This window comes from Chiloscyllium plagiosum, chromosome 7, assembly GCF_004010195.1.
Source record: "Chiloscyllium plagiosum isolate BGI_BamShark_2017 chromosome 7, ASM401019v2, whole genome shotgun sequence".
NCBI classification, from domain to species: Eukaryota; Metazoa; Chordata; class Chondrichthyes; order Orectolobiformes; family Hemiscylliidae; genus Chiloscyllium; species Chiloscyllium plagiosum.
This window is the reverse complement of record NC_057716.1, coordinates 35,092,130-35,105,888: the sequence shown is the minus strand read 5'-3', so window position 1 is coordinate 35,105,888 and position 13,759 is coordinate 35,092,130. Positions and strand designations below refer to the sequence as shown.

At 45.0% G+C, this 13,759-nt stretch overlaps 1 protein-coding gene across 5 annotated transcripts in view; it reads left to right on the top strand.

The window, feature by feature from the left end:
- Positions 1-5,771: 5,771 nt before the first annotated feature.
- The window catches only part of ftcd (formimidoyltransferase cyclodeaminase), a 48,595-nt gene continuing 40,607 nt past the window's right edge, over positions 5,772-13,759 (top strand). For 2 of the 5 annotated variants that reach the window (XM_043693424.1, XM_043693421.1), the window contains exons 1-3: positions 5,866-6,017; positions 8,050-8,233; positions 9,658-9,786. In XM_043693424.1, coding sequence (XP_043549359.1) covers positions 5,964-6,017; positions 8,050-8,233; positions 9,658-9,786 — 367 coding nt within the window. In that variant the 5' untranslated portion in view covers positions 5,866-5,963. The other 3 variants (XM_043693422.1, XM_043693426.1, XM_043693423.1) reach the window with 3 other exon arrangements.

Sequence of the window (13,759 nt, the reverse complement as noted above, 5' to 3'; positions counted from 1 at the left end):
CCCCATCCTCTGCTGTCTGTCAGACAGCCAAGCTTCTATCCATGCTAGCATCTTGCCTCTAACACCATGCGTCCTTATCTTACTCAGTAGCCTCCTGGGTGGCACCTTGTCAAAAGCCTCCTTGAAGTCCGGGTAGATAACATCGATTGGCTCTCCTTGTTTGTTATTTCCTGCATGTTATTTCCTCAGAGAATTATAGAAGTATTGTCAGGCATGACCTCCCCTTGGTGAAACCATGCTGACTTTGCCATATTTTACCATACACTTCCAAGTATTCAGAAATCTCAAATCCAGCATCTTACCCACGACCGAGGTTAGTCAAATCAATCTGTAACTTTCTGTCTTTTGCCTTACTCCCTTTTTAAACGGGGGTGTCACGTTAATGATTTTCCTGTCCTCTGGAACCCTCTCTGATTGTAGTGATTTCTGAAAGATCACACTAAGGCCTCCACTCTTCAGCTATCTCCCTTAGAACTCTGGGGTGTAGTCCATCTGGTCCAGGTGATTTATTCACCTTCAGGCCATTCAGTTTTTCCAGTACCTTCTCCTTAGTGATGGCCACCATACTCAGCTCAGTCACCTCATTCTCTTAGGTTTTTGGGATATTACTTGTGTCTTCCACAATGAAGACTGAGGTGAAATAATTATTCAGTTCCTCAGCCATTTCCTTGTACCCCACTACTATTTCTCCAGGTTAATTTTTCAGCAGCCCAATGTCCACTTTTGTCGCTCTTTTGCCCTTTATATATCTAAAGAAGCTCTTACAGTCTTCCTTTATATGACTGTCAAAATGTGCGGCACTGCGAAAGCACAGCCTGTCAGGCAGCATCCGAGAAATAGGAGAGTCGAGATCTGGGTGGGGAAATGACGAAACCGGTGAAATCAACACTGATTCTGTGTGGTTGGAGGGTCCCACAGCAGAAGATGAGGTATCCTTCCTCCAGTTGTCAGGTGGCTAGGATTTGGTGGTGGAGGAGGCCCAGGACTTGCATTCCCTTGGCAGAGTGGGAGGGGGAGTTGATTGGCTGAACTTCCTCACCCTCAAAAATTTCTCTTTCAAATTCTCCCACTTCCTTCAGACCAAGGGGGTAGCCATGGGCACCCGCATGGGCCCAGGCTATGCCTGCCTCTTCATCGGGTACATGGAACAGTCCATCTTTCGCAGCTACACAGACACGGTTCCTGACCTTTTCCTCCCTTACATCAATGACTGTATCAGTGCCACCTCACAGTACCACAAGGAGGTTGAACAGTTCACTAACTTCACGAACACCTTCCACCCTGACCTCAAGTTCACCTGGACCTTCTTGGACACCTCCCTCCCCTTCCTGGACCTGTCTATCTCCACTTCTGTTGACCAACTCCACACGGACATCTACTTCAAACTCACTGACTCCCACAGCTACCTGGACTACACCTCCTCCCACCTTACCTCCTGTAAAGAGGCTATCCCTTACTCTCAATTCCTCTGCCTGCACTGCATCTGCTCCCCAGAGGACTAATTCAACTCCAGAACAGCCCAGATGGCCTCCTATTTCAAGAACCGCAATTTCCCCTCCCAAGTGCTCAACTAGGCCCTCCAGCACATTTCTTTCACTTCCCACACCTCCACCCATGAACCCCAGTCCACCAGCCACAAGAATAGAATCCTTTGATCCTAACCTTCCACCCTATCAATCTCTGCATAAAATGTATCATCTCTGCCACTTCCACCACCACCAGAGATATATTTCCCTCCCCCCTCTGTCAGCATTCCACTGAGACCGTTCCTTCTGCAACTCCCTCATTAGGTCGATGCCCCCCACCAACCCAACCTCCACTCCCGGTACATTCCTTTGCGACCGCAAGAGATACACCCACAGTTCCCCCCTCACCTCCATCCAAGGCCCCAAAGGACCCTTCCACATCAGGCAGAGGTTTTCCTGTACAAACACCTCATCTACTGTGACAGTTGCTCTCAATGTGGTCTCCTCGATATCGGGGAGACAGGATGCCAACTTGCAGAATATGCTAGAGAACATTTCTGGGACACACACACCAAACAACCCCACCGCCCTGTGACCGACCACTTCAACTCCCTTGCCCACTCCACCAAGGATTTGCAAGTCCTGGGCCTCCTTTCCCACCAGATTCTAGCCACCCAATGCCTGGAGGAAGAACGCCTCATCGTCCGCCATGGGATCCTCCAAGCACACGGAATCAACATCGACTTCACAGGTTTCTTCATCTCCCCTCCCCTCCCCCTCTGTGTTATCCCAGATCCAACCTTCCAACTCAGCTTTTGAACTGCCCTACCTGTCCATTGTCCTTCCCGCCTATCCGCTTCACCCTCCGCTCTGATCCATCACCATCACCCCCCATCTTCATCTATCGCACTCCCAGCTACCTTTCCCCCAGCCCCAAACCCCTCCTATTTATCTCTCAGCCCCCTTGGCAACTCTCCCTTCCCCCATACAGACATATTCCTGATGAAGAGCTTATGCTCGAAACATTGACTCTCCTGCACTTCCGATGCTGCCTGACCGGCAATGTTTTTCCAGCGCCACACTTTTTGACTCTGATCTCCAGCAGTCTGATCTTAATCTGCAATCTTCACTTTTTCCTCTATATTACTGGCTAGCTTACCCTCATTTTTAATCTTCTCTCTCCCCATTTCTTTTTTTGTTGTTCTCAGTTGGTCTTTGTAAACTTCCCAATCCTTTGGTTTCCCACTGCCTTTGCCACATTATGTGCTTTCTCTTTTGCTTTTATGCTATCACTGACTTCTCTAATCAGCCATGGTTGCCTCATCCTCCCTTAAGTATGCCTTCTTTTCCTCTGGACGAATCTCTGCTCTGTCTCCTGAATTATTCCCAGAAACTGCTGCCATTGCTGTTCCACTGTCTTTCCTGCTCGGCTCCTCTCCCAGTCAGTTCTACCCAGCTCCTCCCTCATGCCTCTGGAAATGCCTTCATTCAGCTGTAATACCGTAACCTCTGATTCCAACTTTTCCCTCTCAAATTGCAGAGTAAATTCAATCATTTTATGATCACTGCTTCCTGAAGGTTCCTTCACCAGAAGTTCATAGCACAACACTAAATCCAGTATTGCCTGTTGTCTAGTGGGCACCACCACAAGCTGCTTCAAAAAGCCATCTCATAAACAGTCCACAAATTCCTTTTCTTACAATCTACTACCAATCTGATTTTCCCAGTCCATCTTCATATTGCAATTCATCATGATCACTGTAACTTTGTCTTTCCTACACATCTTTTCTATCTCCTGGTATATCTTGTGCCCCAGCTCCTGACTACCGTTTGGAGGCCTGAAATCCAACTATGGTTTATTTTACCTTTACAGTTCCTCAGTATTACCCACACAGATTCTACACCATCTGATCCTACTTTGTTTCTTACTGTTGATTTAATTTCATTTCTTACTAATAAGGCAATCCCATCCCTTCTGCCCACCTGCCTATCTTTTTGATGGGATGTATATCCTTGAATATTCAACTCCTAGTCCTGATCCCCTTGCAGCCACATCTCCGTGATGCCCACCACATCATACCTGCCAATTTCGATCTGTGCTACAGCCTCATTTACACCACACCATTTCCAACAATAGGCAATCTAACCATCACTCTTGACATTCAGTGGTGTTGCCATCACTAAACCCCTCACTATCAACCTCCCGGGGGTTATATTGACTAGAAACTGAACTGGACTCAACAGATAAATACAAGAGCAGGTCAGAGACGAGGAAGATTGCAAAGAGTAACTCACCTCCAGACTCCTTAAAGCCTGTTCACCATCTACAAGACCAAGCATTTGATGAAATATTCCACATGTTCCAAGATGGGTGCGATTCCAACAACACTCAAAAAGCTTGATACCTTCCAGGACAAAGCAGCCCACTTGACTGACACCACAGCCACAAGCATCCACTTCCTCTACCACTGATGCTCAGTATCAGCAGTGTGTGCCATCTTCCAAATCAACAAGGTGCATTGTATAATTACAGCAAGGCTCCTTAGTCAGCATCTTCCAAACCCACAACCTCTACCACATAGAAGGACAAAGGCTGCAGCTACATGGGAACACCACTATCTGTAGGTTAGCATCTAAGCCACTCACCATTAAGACTTGGAAATATATTGCCATTTCTTCACTGTCACTGGGTCGGAATCATAGCGTTTACATCTTAAGGGCATTCTGGGTCTACCTACAGTAGATGAACTACAGTAGCTCAAGAGGACAGCTCACCATCACCTTCTCAAATGCAACTCGGGACAGACAATAAACGCTGGCCAGCCAGCATTGTGCATATCCAATGGGTAAACGTTTTTCCTTATATCTCTGCTTTGGCCCTTACCATAAATCTACGCTTCTTGGCCACTAATCATTCTAACAATGAGAAAGGCTTTTTTTTTCCTGTGTATCCTATCTATGCCCCTCATCATATTATACATCTCCGCCCTGTCCCCTCTAATCTTCTGTGCTGTCAAGAAAACAACTCCATCGTTACCAAGGTGAACCGAAGGAACTGTGGATGCTGGAAATCAGAAACAAAACAAATTATTGGAAAATATCAACAGGCATGGCAGTAGTCCTGATGAAGGGTCCTGCCTGAGACGGCTCCTTGGATGCTGCCTGACCTGCTGTGCTTTATCCAGCACCACACTTTATTGACTCAGCATCTGTTGAGAGAAATCAAAATTAACATTTCAGGTACAGTTACTCAAAACTGATAGAGGCTGGGAAATGTCATTTTTTTATGCAGAAGATCAGAGGCGGGGAGGGGCTAACAAACAGGCTGGGTGAGTGCTATTACACACAACCTATTGTTAGCCATTAACATCCCCAGTAACAGCTAATGATAACCTCCCCAGCCTGATCATTGTGCACTCCTTTGTCCAACTGTTCTTCTCCCTCTCTTTGTGCTTTATCTCCACGTATCATTTACTCCGTATCCCGTACCTCCATCTTCTCAGCTACCATCAGTTCTGAGGAAGGGTCACGATCCTGAAATGTTAAGTGATTTCTCTCCACAGATGCTGCCAGACCTGCTGAGATTTTTTAGCTTTTTCTTTTTCTTTTTGTTCCCACCTATCCAATGTCTCTTCATAAGTGAAACGCATCATCCTGGTAACTCCTCTGCACCATCTCCAGTGCTATCACATTCCTCCTACAATATGCCTTCCAGAAGTGCACACAATACTCTCGTTGTGGACTAACCAATGTTAGGTGAAGCTATGAAGGAGTCTGATGAAGGAGCAGGGTTCCAAAAGCTTGTGATTTCAAGTAAATCAGTTGGGCTATAACCTGGTGTCTTGTGATTTGTGACCTTATATAGTTCCTCCTCTGTAGCTTTGTACCTCAGCTACTGAAGGCAAGTATACTATCTGACTTCTTGACCACTTTATTCACCTGTTCCTGATACCTTAAGGGACCATTTTAAACGCACACCAAGATCCCTTTGATCCTTGTAGGAGCAAATTACTGCAGATGCTGGAACCTATCCTGAAAAAAAAGTGCTAGTGATCACAGCTGGTCAGGCAACATCCAAGCTAACGTTTTGAGTCTAGATGCCTATCCATCAGAGCTGATGTGATCTCTCTGATCCTTGATGCGTCCCTCAGATCCTACCCTGGGACAAAGGGCAAAAATAAAATATGAATGAAAGACCAACTCAAAAGTGAAGTAATTAATGCTGTAGTTTGGCACATGTTGTGTCCCCTTTAAGTGGTGGTGTCTACTAATCTGATCAATCAGATGTTGTGTCAGGATCCTGTTCTTCTAGTAACTGATTGATAGACTGTAAAAAGGTCAGTGTGGCTGTAATGTGAGCACATATATACACACACATTAAAGGTAAGTATTGTCATAATGAATAGCCGTGAGTGCAGAGTGAATTAGCAACCGTGCTCTGAGGAGGGCTTATTCCGATCTCCTTCTTTGCAGGAATTGACGGATAGTTGGAAAATCATGGCCCGGCTTGTGGAATGTGTTCCAAATTTCTCCAACGGGCAGAATAAGGAGGTAAGGCTGGAATTAATGGCTGCTCAGTAATTTACCAGCTATCTTACCAGGACTACATGCAGAGATCAATCTGAAGACACAGTTAGACCAGCATTAGTTGAAGCTGAGGAGCTGCTGCTTATTGAGAGATGATTCCAAGATCAGCTTCCAAAATAAATTGGTGGATTTCAGGATTCAGACTAATTAGCTTCCTGGATTGGGGATACATGAAATGGGCAGAATTTCTTCTCTTTTTTTTAGTCACCCACTGATCCCTGTCTCTTGTGCTGGAGCATTCCAGCATAGCATGACACTGGTGATCATTCAGCCCATCACACCCTGCCAGCTCTTTTGAAATGTTAGTCCTATTTTCCTGCTACTTCCCAATGCAATCTCTTCCCTTTCATGTTTATATCCAATTTCTTTTTGAAGGCTAGTGATTAATCAAAACATTTAATCAACTGTATCTAATCTCTTCTCTCTCTTTGGTCAAAGGAGGACAATTGCCCTCACCAATCGACTGAAGTTTCTACAAGCCCTCCTCCTAAAACCTCTTCTAGTCAATCTGATCGAGAAGGAGAGGTGTGTGTGGTCTCAGAGGGTGAGGGAGTTCAAGTCAGGCAGAAGATTTAGAGGGGATGTGACGAAGATGTCTTTCACCCAGAGGGGGCTGGAGATGTGCAATGCATTGCCCAAAATGGACATTGAGACAAGAAACATCACAACCTTTAAAATGTACTTAGATGAGCAGTTGAAATGCCATAACATTCAAGGCTATAGGCCTCATGCGGGAAAGTGTGACTAATGTAAATAATATTACTGTATATTTTTGGCAGTATAGATTTGATGGACTGAAAGGCCTCTTGTGTACTGTATGATTCTATGATGGAGAGGGGGTTGTCAGTACTGAGGGGGAGGGAGGGGCTGGTCAGGATCCAAAGGGAGAGGAGGGCTGTTGCCTATTGGAGAAAGAGGGAAGGTTGCCATGTCCAGTGGTGGGTTTTGGGATTTCATGTCCCAAATGGTGAGGACAGTGTCAGGTCAGGGTCCAAGGTATGTAAGATATCATTGGAAGGAACCTGTGTAAGTCAAGGCTTTAGTTTAATAGTTACCTAGGAGTTAGAGAAGGTTGTTAATTATCTAATTGTTCCTGGGTAATTGTTTGTCTAACTGCAGTGAACCCTCTAAACTCTCTGATTTAAATGGAGAATTTCTGAGAGTTACAGGCGCTGAGGAACTTTCAAATGCAATCTTCAATTTCCTGGGCAATTCCCTCAGAGTCAGAAGGGGAGTGCAAGGGCGGGGGTGTGTGGTGCAGAAATCCAGACTTGGGAAGTAGCATCAACACCTCGGAGACAACTGGGAGGGACATGGGTTTAAGGAGGAAGTTGGAGGGAGGGTGGAGTAGGGAGAGGAAGCGAAGTAGGGAGGGAGCATGGACAAAGACAGACAGAGGGGCAGAGGGCCTCCTGAGCCATGAACCTGCCTTGTCTCCCAATGCCACCCACACCTCTCTACACAGACACACTCACACCGACACACCCACTCAGCCCCAAATCCACATCCCTTCCCACAAGCCTATATGCACGTGCCCACACCCCCAACCATACCCCCACACTAACACCTACATCCCTACCCACAGCACACCCCTACCCAGACACCCACATCCACATATCAACATTCAAATTGCACGCATTACCCTGTGCATGACATCACGTGTGATGCGTATTATGTTTGGATCCGTGCACAGGCCAGTTCCTGAATGAGTGCATGTAGGTAATTGTCCGCACTTGCAGCTGTCTGCAAACATTGCCTCAAAACAAGGAATTCTGTCAAGCCAATTTTCCTTCTGGGATTGGACTTATCCATATTAACATCATCTGACACCATAATTACATACAAGATGCCAACTAGAGTGTCCTGGATTTGTCGAGATAATGTGCCCAATCTCTTTCAGGTTTTGTCAGTCTCTACATTGTTGTTTAAAGTGTTTTACCTGTAACTGTTCCTCTCCACTCTCTGAATAAGGCCTTTCCTGAATCCTCGCTGCTAGGTTATTGATGCCATCGCTGTTGCTATTTCACGGACTAATGGCTGCTCTCTGTTGGATGTGGATCCTGGTCCGTCCACTAATCGGACGGTGTATACGTTTGTTGGTTCTCCCGAGGCTGTGGTAGAGGGAGCATTGAATGCTGCACAAGTGGCCTTTGACCTCATCGACATGACGACACACAGAGGTGAGCTGGCAGGTGGCTAATTGTGGGGAGATCAGACAAGTGATGCCTGCCTGGTTGATCAATAGCACACTGGTGCTAAAGGAGGAGTTGAGGATTGAGGGCTTCTCCTCAAATTCTGTGCAATCCCCTGCAGTGTTTATAATGCAGCCTGGAGTTTGCTCCTCACTGACCCCTCCCCTCCATCCCCCCCCCCCCCCGCCCCCCTCCCAATAACACTGTGTTCCTTAGCATTCCTGTTCCACACAATCCTGTGGACCCAAATTCACAGTCTGCCAACATCGACATGTATGTAAGTGCAAGCACAAGAGTGCAAGTTTATCCAATAACTTACTTTAAATTGAAACAAATTGTGGCTAGCCCAGTGTGTGTGGTAAACTCTGACCGTACCTCAGCACAGAGTTGTGATCCTCAACAAATCTTGCGAGATAATAGTGACCTACCCTGTCTGTGATTAATTCAGGGTAAGTTTCCTGCACCATTGGGTGTATTGATTTAAATGGCTCTGTTTACACTCACTCTGCAGACTGAGCTCAATGTGGCTCTAACTTAAGCAGTGTGTTGGCTTGGGTTTAGACCATTAAATGTGGTTTGAAATACACACAGCAGGTTGAATCCTCCCATATTTTGATGAGCTGTCCTTTTCAGGAGGCTGGTTGGAAGGTTCTCTCTGTTGGACTGTGGGTTTATTTCTCAAATCAGTTTCCACTGCTCACCTCATTAAATATACCACCTGTGTCCATGGCAACCTTCAATCATGTGGTGTCAGAGGGGTAGGCCCTAGTTACCATTGTCACTTTACAGCAGAACCTATCTAGCCTCTCTTCTTCCCTGGCTTACTAGAGCAACACTCCTCTTATCTACCCATGTTTGTTTTATCTCTGTCTCTGGGCTCCCTTTGCATCTGTATGCTCATACCTTTCTTCCCCATCCCTAGTTCCTTTTCCGAGCTGCTATCCGTTCTGAAGAAGGGTCACAGGTCTCAACATTTACAATGTTTTCTCTTCAGAGGTGTTGCCAGACCTGCTGAGTTTCTCCAGCAATTTGTTCTTGTTTGTCTCAGATTTCTAGCATCCACAATTCTTTGTTTTATTTTAGGCGTCCAATTGAATTTCTGGTCAATGGTAAATCCCCCCAGGATGCAGATAGCGGGGGAGTTCAGTAATGGTAACGCCATTGAATGTCAAAGGACAATGGTTAGATTCTCTTTTGTTGGACAAGAGTCGTAGAATCACAACATCATAGATGTGATAGTGATTTAGAATTTGAGAATTGAAAATTCCCATCTCTAACTTGGAATTAATCTGAATTTCTCCTGTTCTGAATCAATGTTTTAATATTGCTTTTGTTCTTTTCCAAGTGCATAGTTTTGAATGGTTAAGAACTCCAAACTGCTTTGATTTTAATTTGACAATTTTTGCTCTTAGGTGAACATCCCAGATTAGGTAGTCTGGATGTTTGTCCCTTTATCCCAGTCCGGAATGTCGATATGGCTGATTGTGTTTGGTGTGCAAATGAGTTCGGCAAACGGCTTGCAGACAACCTGGAAGTGCCTGGTGAGTGCTTTTGAGAAAAACAAATGAGGACAATGATGGCCCATAAACTGGTGGGTGGGTGAGTATGCATATGTGTGTGTATGTGGACTGGGAGGTCTGTGTGTAGGCCCAAATGTCAGAAGGACTGTGATGTATTGTGAATGTATTTGTGAGAGAGGGTATTGTGAGTGTGTGTTTTCGTGGGAGTTTGTACATGTGTATGTTAGTGTAATTGTGTGTGAGGGAGAATGTGTGGGTGTCATTGGAAGTATGTGTAAGAGAGTTTGTAAATGAAAAAGAAAGATTGCATATGTTTGTGCAATTGTGTATGTAAAAAAGAAAGGGAGAGCATGTGTTAGTAAGTATGTGAGTGAGAAAGTGGGTGTGTTAATGTGAAAGAGTTAAAGTGAGATTATGTGTGTATATGAGAGAGAGAGATTGTATGTGAGCATATCTGTGAATGTGTGTGTTTATTAGTATGAGTCTCACAAGAATAAGATTGGACCACTCGGCCCGCCAGTCTGTTCTGCTATCAGCCAGAATCTGATCGCCCAAATCTTACCAAATAAATATCTCATCCCTTTTGAAAATGTCAATGGCTCTGAGTTCACAGCCTGGTGGGGATGGAGATGGAGATGGAGATGGAGACAGGGATGGAGATGGAGACAGGGACAGAGATAGGCCGGGGTGGGGTGGGAGGGTGGGAGGTGGTTGGGACAGAATTCCAGATTTCCACAATCCTTTGTGTGAAATGGTACTGCCAAAGTCCCTCCTTAAATCATTAAGCCCGGGATGCTTGGAATTTAGTTAGCTTGGATGACTGGTTTGCAATACAGAGTGGGTTCAATTCCTGCACCAGCTGAGGTTACTATGATGTCCTATCTTCTCACCTTCACCCGTCAACTGAGGTATGGTGATCCTCAGGTTAAACCAATTCTAGACTACAGTGGCTTTACTTCTATGGTTATGCTCTTTATCCAAGATTCTCTTAATAGAGGAAATAGATTCTCTATAATTTACCCAAATCCCTTTATCATTTTACATCAATTAGATCACCATCCCCACCACCAGTCCTTCAAGAAAACACAAGCCTCATCTGCCTGTCCCGATAATCCACCTCCCAATGCCGTGCCATTGTGCTTGGCGGTCGGTACCTGGAACTGAACTCAGGACCCTGAACGAAGCATAAGGCTCTGTACCCAAATACAGCACAGAACCTTCCCCTTGGTATTCCCAGACCACTGAAATCAAAATCTTTCCCTTCGCCTCCTTCACCTATTCCTGGTGTTGTTTTATACCTGCAAATGCATCTTTAGTAATTTATCTAATGTCTCTGTGCCATACATTTTGACATTTAAATATGTCTTTTTCGGATCCAAAGTGGATGATATCTCTCTTCTCCACATTGAACTCCATTTGTCACAGTGCTCCCCCTCAACTGTGACTGTTTATATCTTTTAGTAACTTCACAGAGTGGAATTCAATCCAGATAAATTCAAAGTGCTGTACTCGGACAAGACAAACAAGACAAGAGGACCTTGGGAAGCACTGAGAATCGGAGTATGTGCATGTTCACTAGTCCTTAAGGTATCAGAGTAGATGAATAAAGCATACTTGCCTTTATTAACTGAGGTGTAGAGTTTAAGAGCAGGGGGCTATGCTGGAACTGTATAAAATGTTGATTGAGCCACAGCTAGAGCATTGTGTACTGTTCTGGAATCCACATTCTAAAAGAGATGTGATAGCACTGGAGAGGGTACAAAGGAGATTTACCAGGATACCGTCTCAGCTGGAGAAACTCATTTATGAGGAGAGATTGTACAGAATTAGGGCTGTTTTCCTTAGAGCCTAAGAGATTGACAGAGGACATGATTGAGATGTAGAAAGCTATGAGGGGCATAGATATGGTAGACAGGAAGAAACCTTTCCCCTTGATGGAGGGATCAGTGACCTAGGCCATGGATTTAAGGTAAAGGGCAGAAGATTTAGAGAAAATGAGGGAAAACCACTTCGTCCAGAGGATAGTGGTATCTGGAACTCACTGCCTCTAAGGGTGATAGAGACAGAAACTCTCATAATATTTAAGAAGTATTTCAATCTGCACTTGCGGTGCCAAGGCATACAAGACTTATGGGCCAAATGCTGGAAAATGGGATTACAATAGTAACTGGGCGTGATGGGCCAAAAGACCTTTTTCTGTGCTGTTGATCTCTAGGACTCACAAATGTAATGTTAACTGTAGCTTTAGATAAACATGTCTCTTCGTTTGTGCAGGTTTCTGACATAGAACCCTGAAACAGATCTCCAGAGACATCAACTATGACATTTCCCCAGTTGATTGTGTGTATACCATGTATGTGTGTGTGTCTGTCTCAGTGCCAGTGTGTATGCGCGTGTGTGTGTCTATCTGTCTGTTGCATGTGTGTGTGGGTGTTAGTTGTGTACTTCTGCAAGTGTCTCTGTGTTGACACATATGCTCCCCAGTTGGTCTCAAGCACAATGTGCTTGCTGTATATATTGACCTTGATTGAGACAGGGGAATGGGAGGATGCAGGGGCCTGTATAGCAGCTAAACTGTATGCTGGGCCAGGGACACAGACGTACCCAACTCCAGAATAATATGGTCTCAACTCAATAGCTTTTGTCCCAGCTCCACTCTACCAACTGCCTAGAATAAAATCCAGTAAAGAAACAGTAATATTTGGACATGAATGTACTGGTCATACTGCAGCACTGTCTGAAGTATACAAGGTATGGCGAATCTGTCTACACCATTCACAAGGTTTATTGTTTTTTTTCTTTCTGGGCAGAATCTGCTGTGATTTTGCCACTGACCGGGTGCTTCACCTGATAGTGCAGTTGTCATGGAGTCATAGAGATGGACAGCATGGGAACAGACCCATTGGTCCAACTCATCCATGCCGACCAGATACAATAACCTAATCTAGTTCCACTTGCTAGCACTTGTCTCATATCCCTCCAAACCCTTCCTATTCATATACCCATCCAGATGACTTTTAAATGTTGTAATTTAAAAGCATCCTCCACTTCCTCTGGCAGCTCATTCCATTCACACACATATGTGAAAAAGTTGCCCCTTAGGTCACTTTTATATTTTTCCCCTCTCACCTTAAACCAATGCCCTCTAGTTTTGGACTCTCCCACCTCAGAGAAAAGACCTTGTCTATTTATCCTATCTATCCTCATAATTTTATAAACCTCTGTAAGGTCACCCCATCAGCCTCCAACACCTCAGGGAAAATAGCCCCAACCCTATTCAGCCTCTCCCTATAGCTCAGATCCTCCAACCCTGGCAATATCCTTGTAAATCTTTTCTGAACCCTTTCAAGTTTCACAACATTCTTCTGATAGGAAGGAGACCAGAGTTACACACAATATTCCAACAGTGGCCTAACCAATGTCCTGTACAGCCGCAACATGACCTTCCAACTCCTATACTCAATGCTCTGACCAGTAAAGGAAAGCATACCAAACGCCTTCTTCACTATCCTATCAACCTGCGACTCTACTTTCAAGGAGCTATGAACCTGCACTCCAAGGTCTCTTTGTTCAGCAACACTCCCCAGGACCTTACCATTAAGTGTGTAAGTCCTGCTAAGATTTGCTTTTCCAAAATGCAGCACCTTGCATTTATCTAAATTAAACTCCATCTGCCACTCCTCAGCTCATTGACCCATCTGATCAAAATCCCATTGTAATCTGAGGTAACCTTCTTCGCTGTCTACCACACCTCCAACTTTGGTGCCGTCTACAAACTTACTAACTATACCTCCTATGATAACATCCAAATCATTTATATAAATGATGAAAAGTAGTGGACTCAGCATCGATTCTTGTGGCACTCCACTGGTCACAGGCCTCCAGTCTGAAAAACAACCCTCCACCACCACCTTCTAACTTCAAGCCAGTTCTTTACCCAAATCGCTAGTTCTCCCAGTATTCCAGGAGATCTAACCTTGCTAACCAATCTACC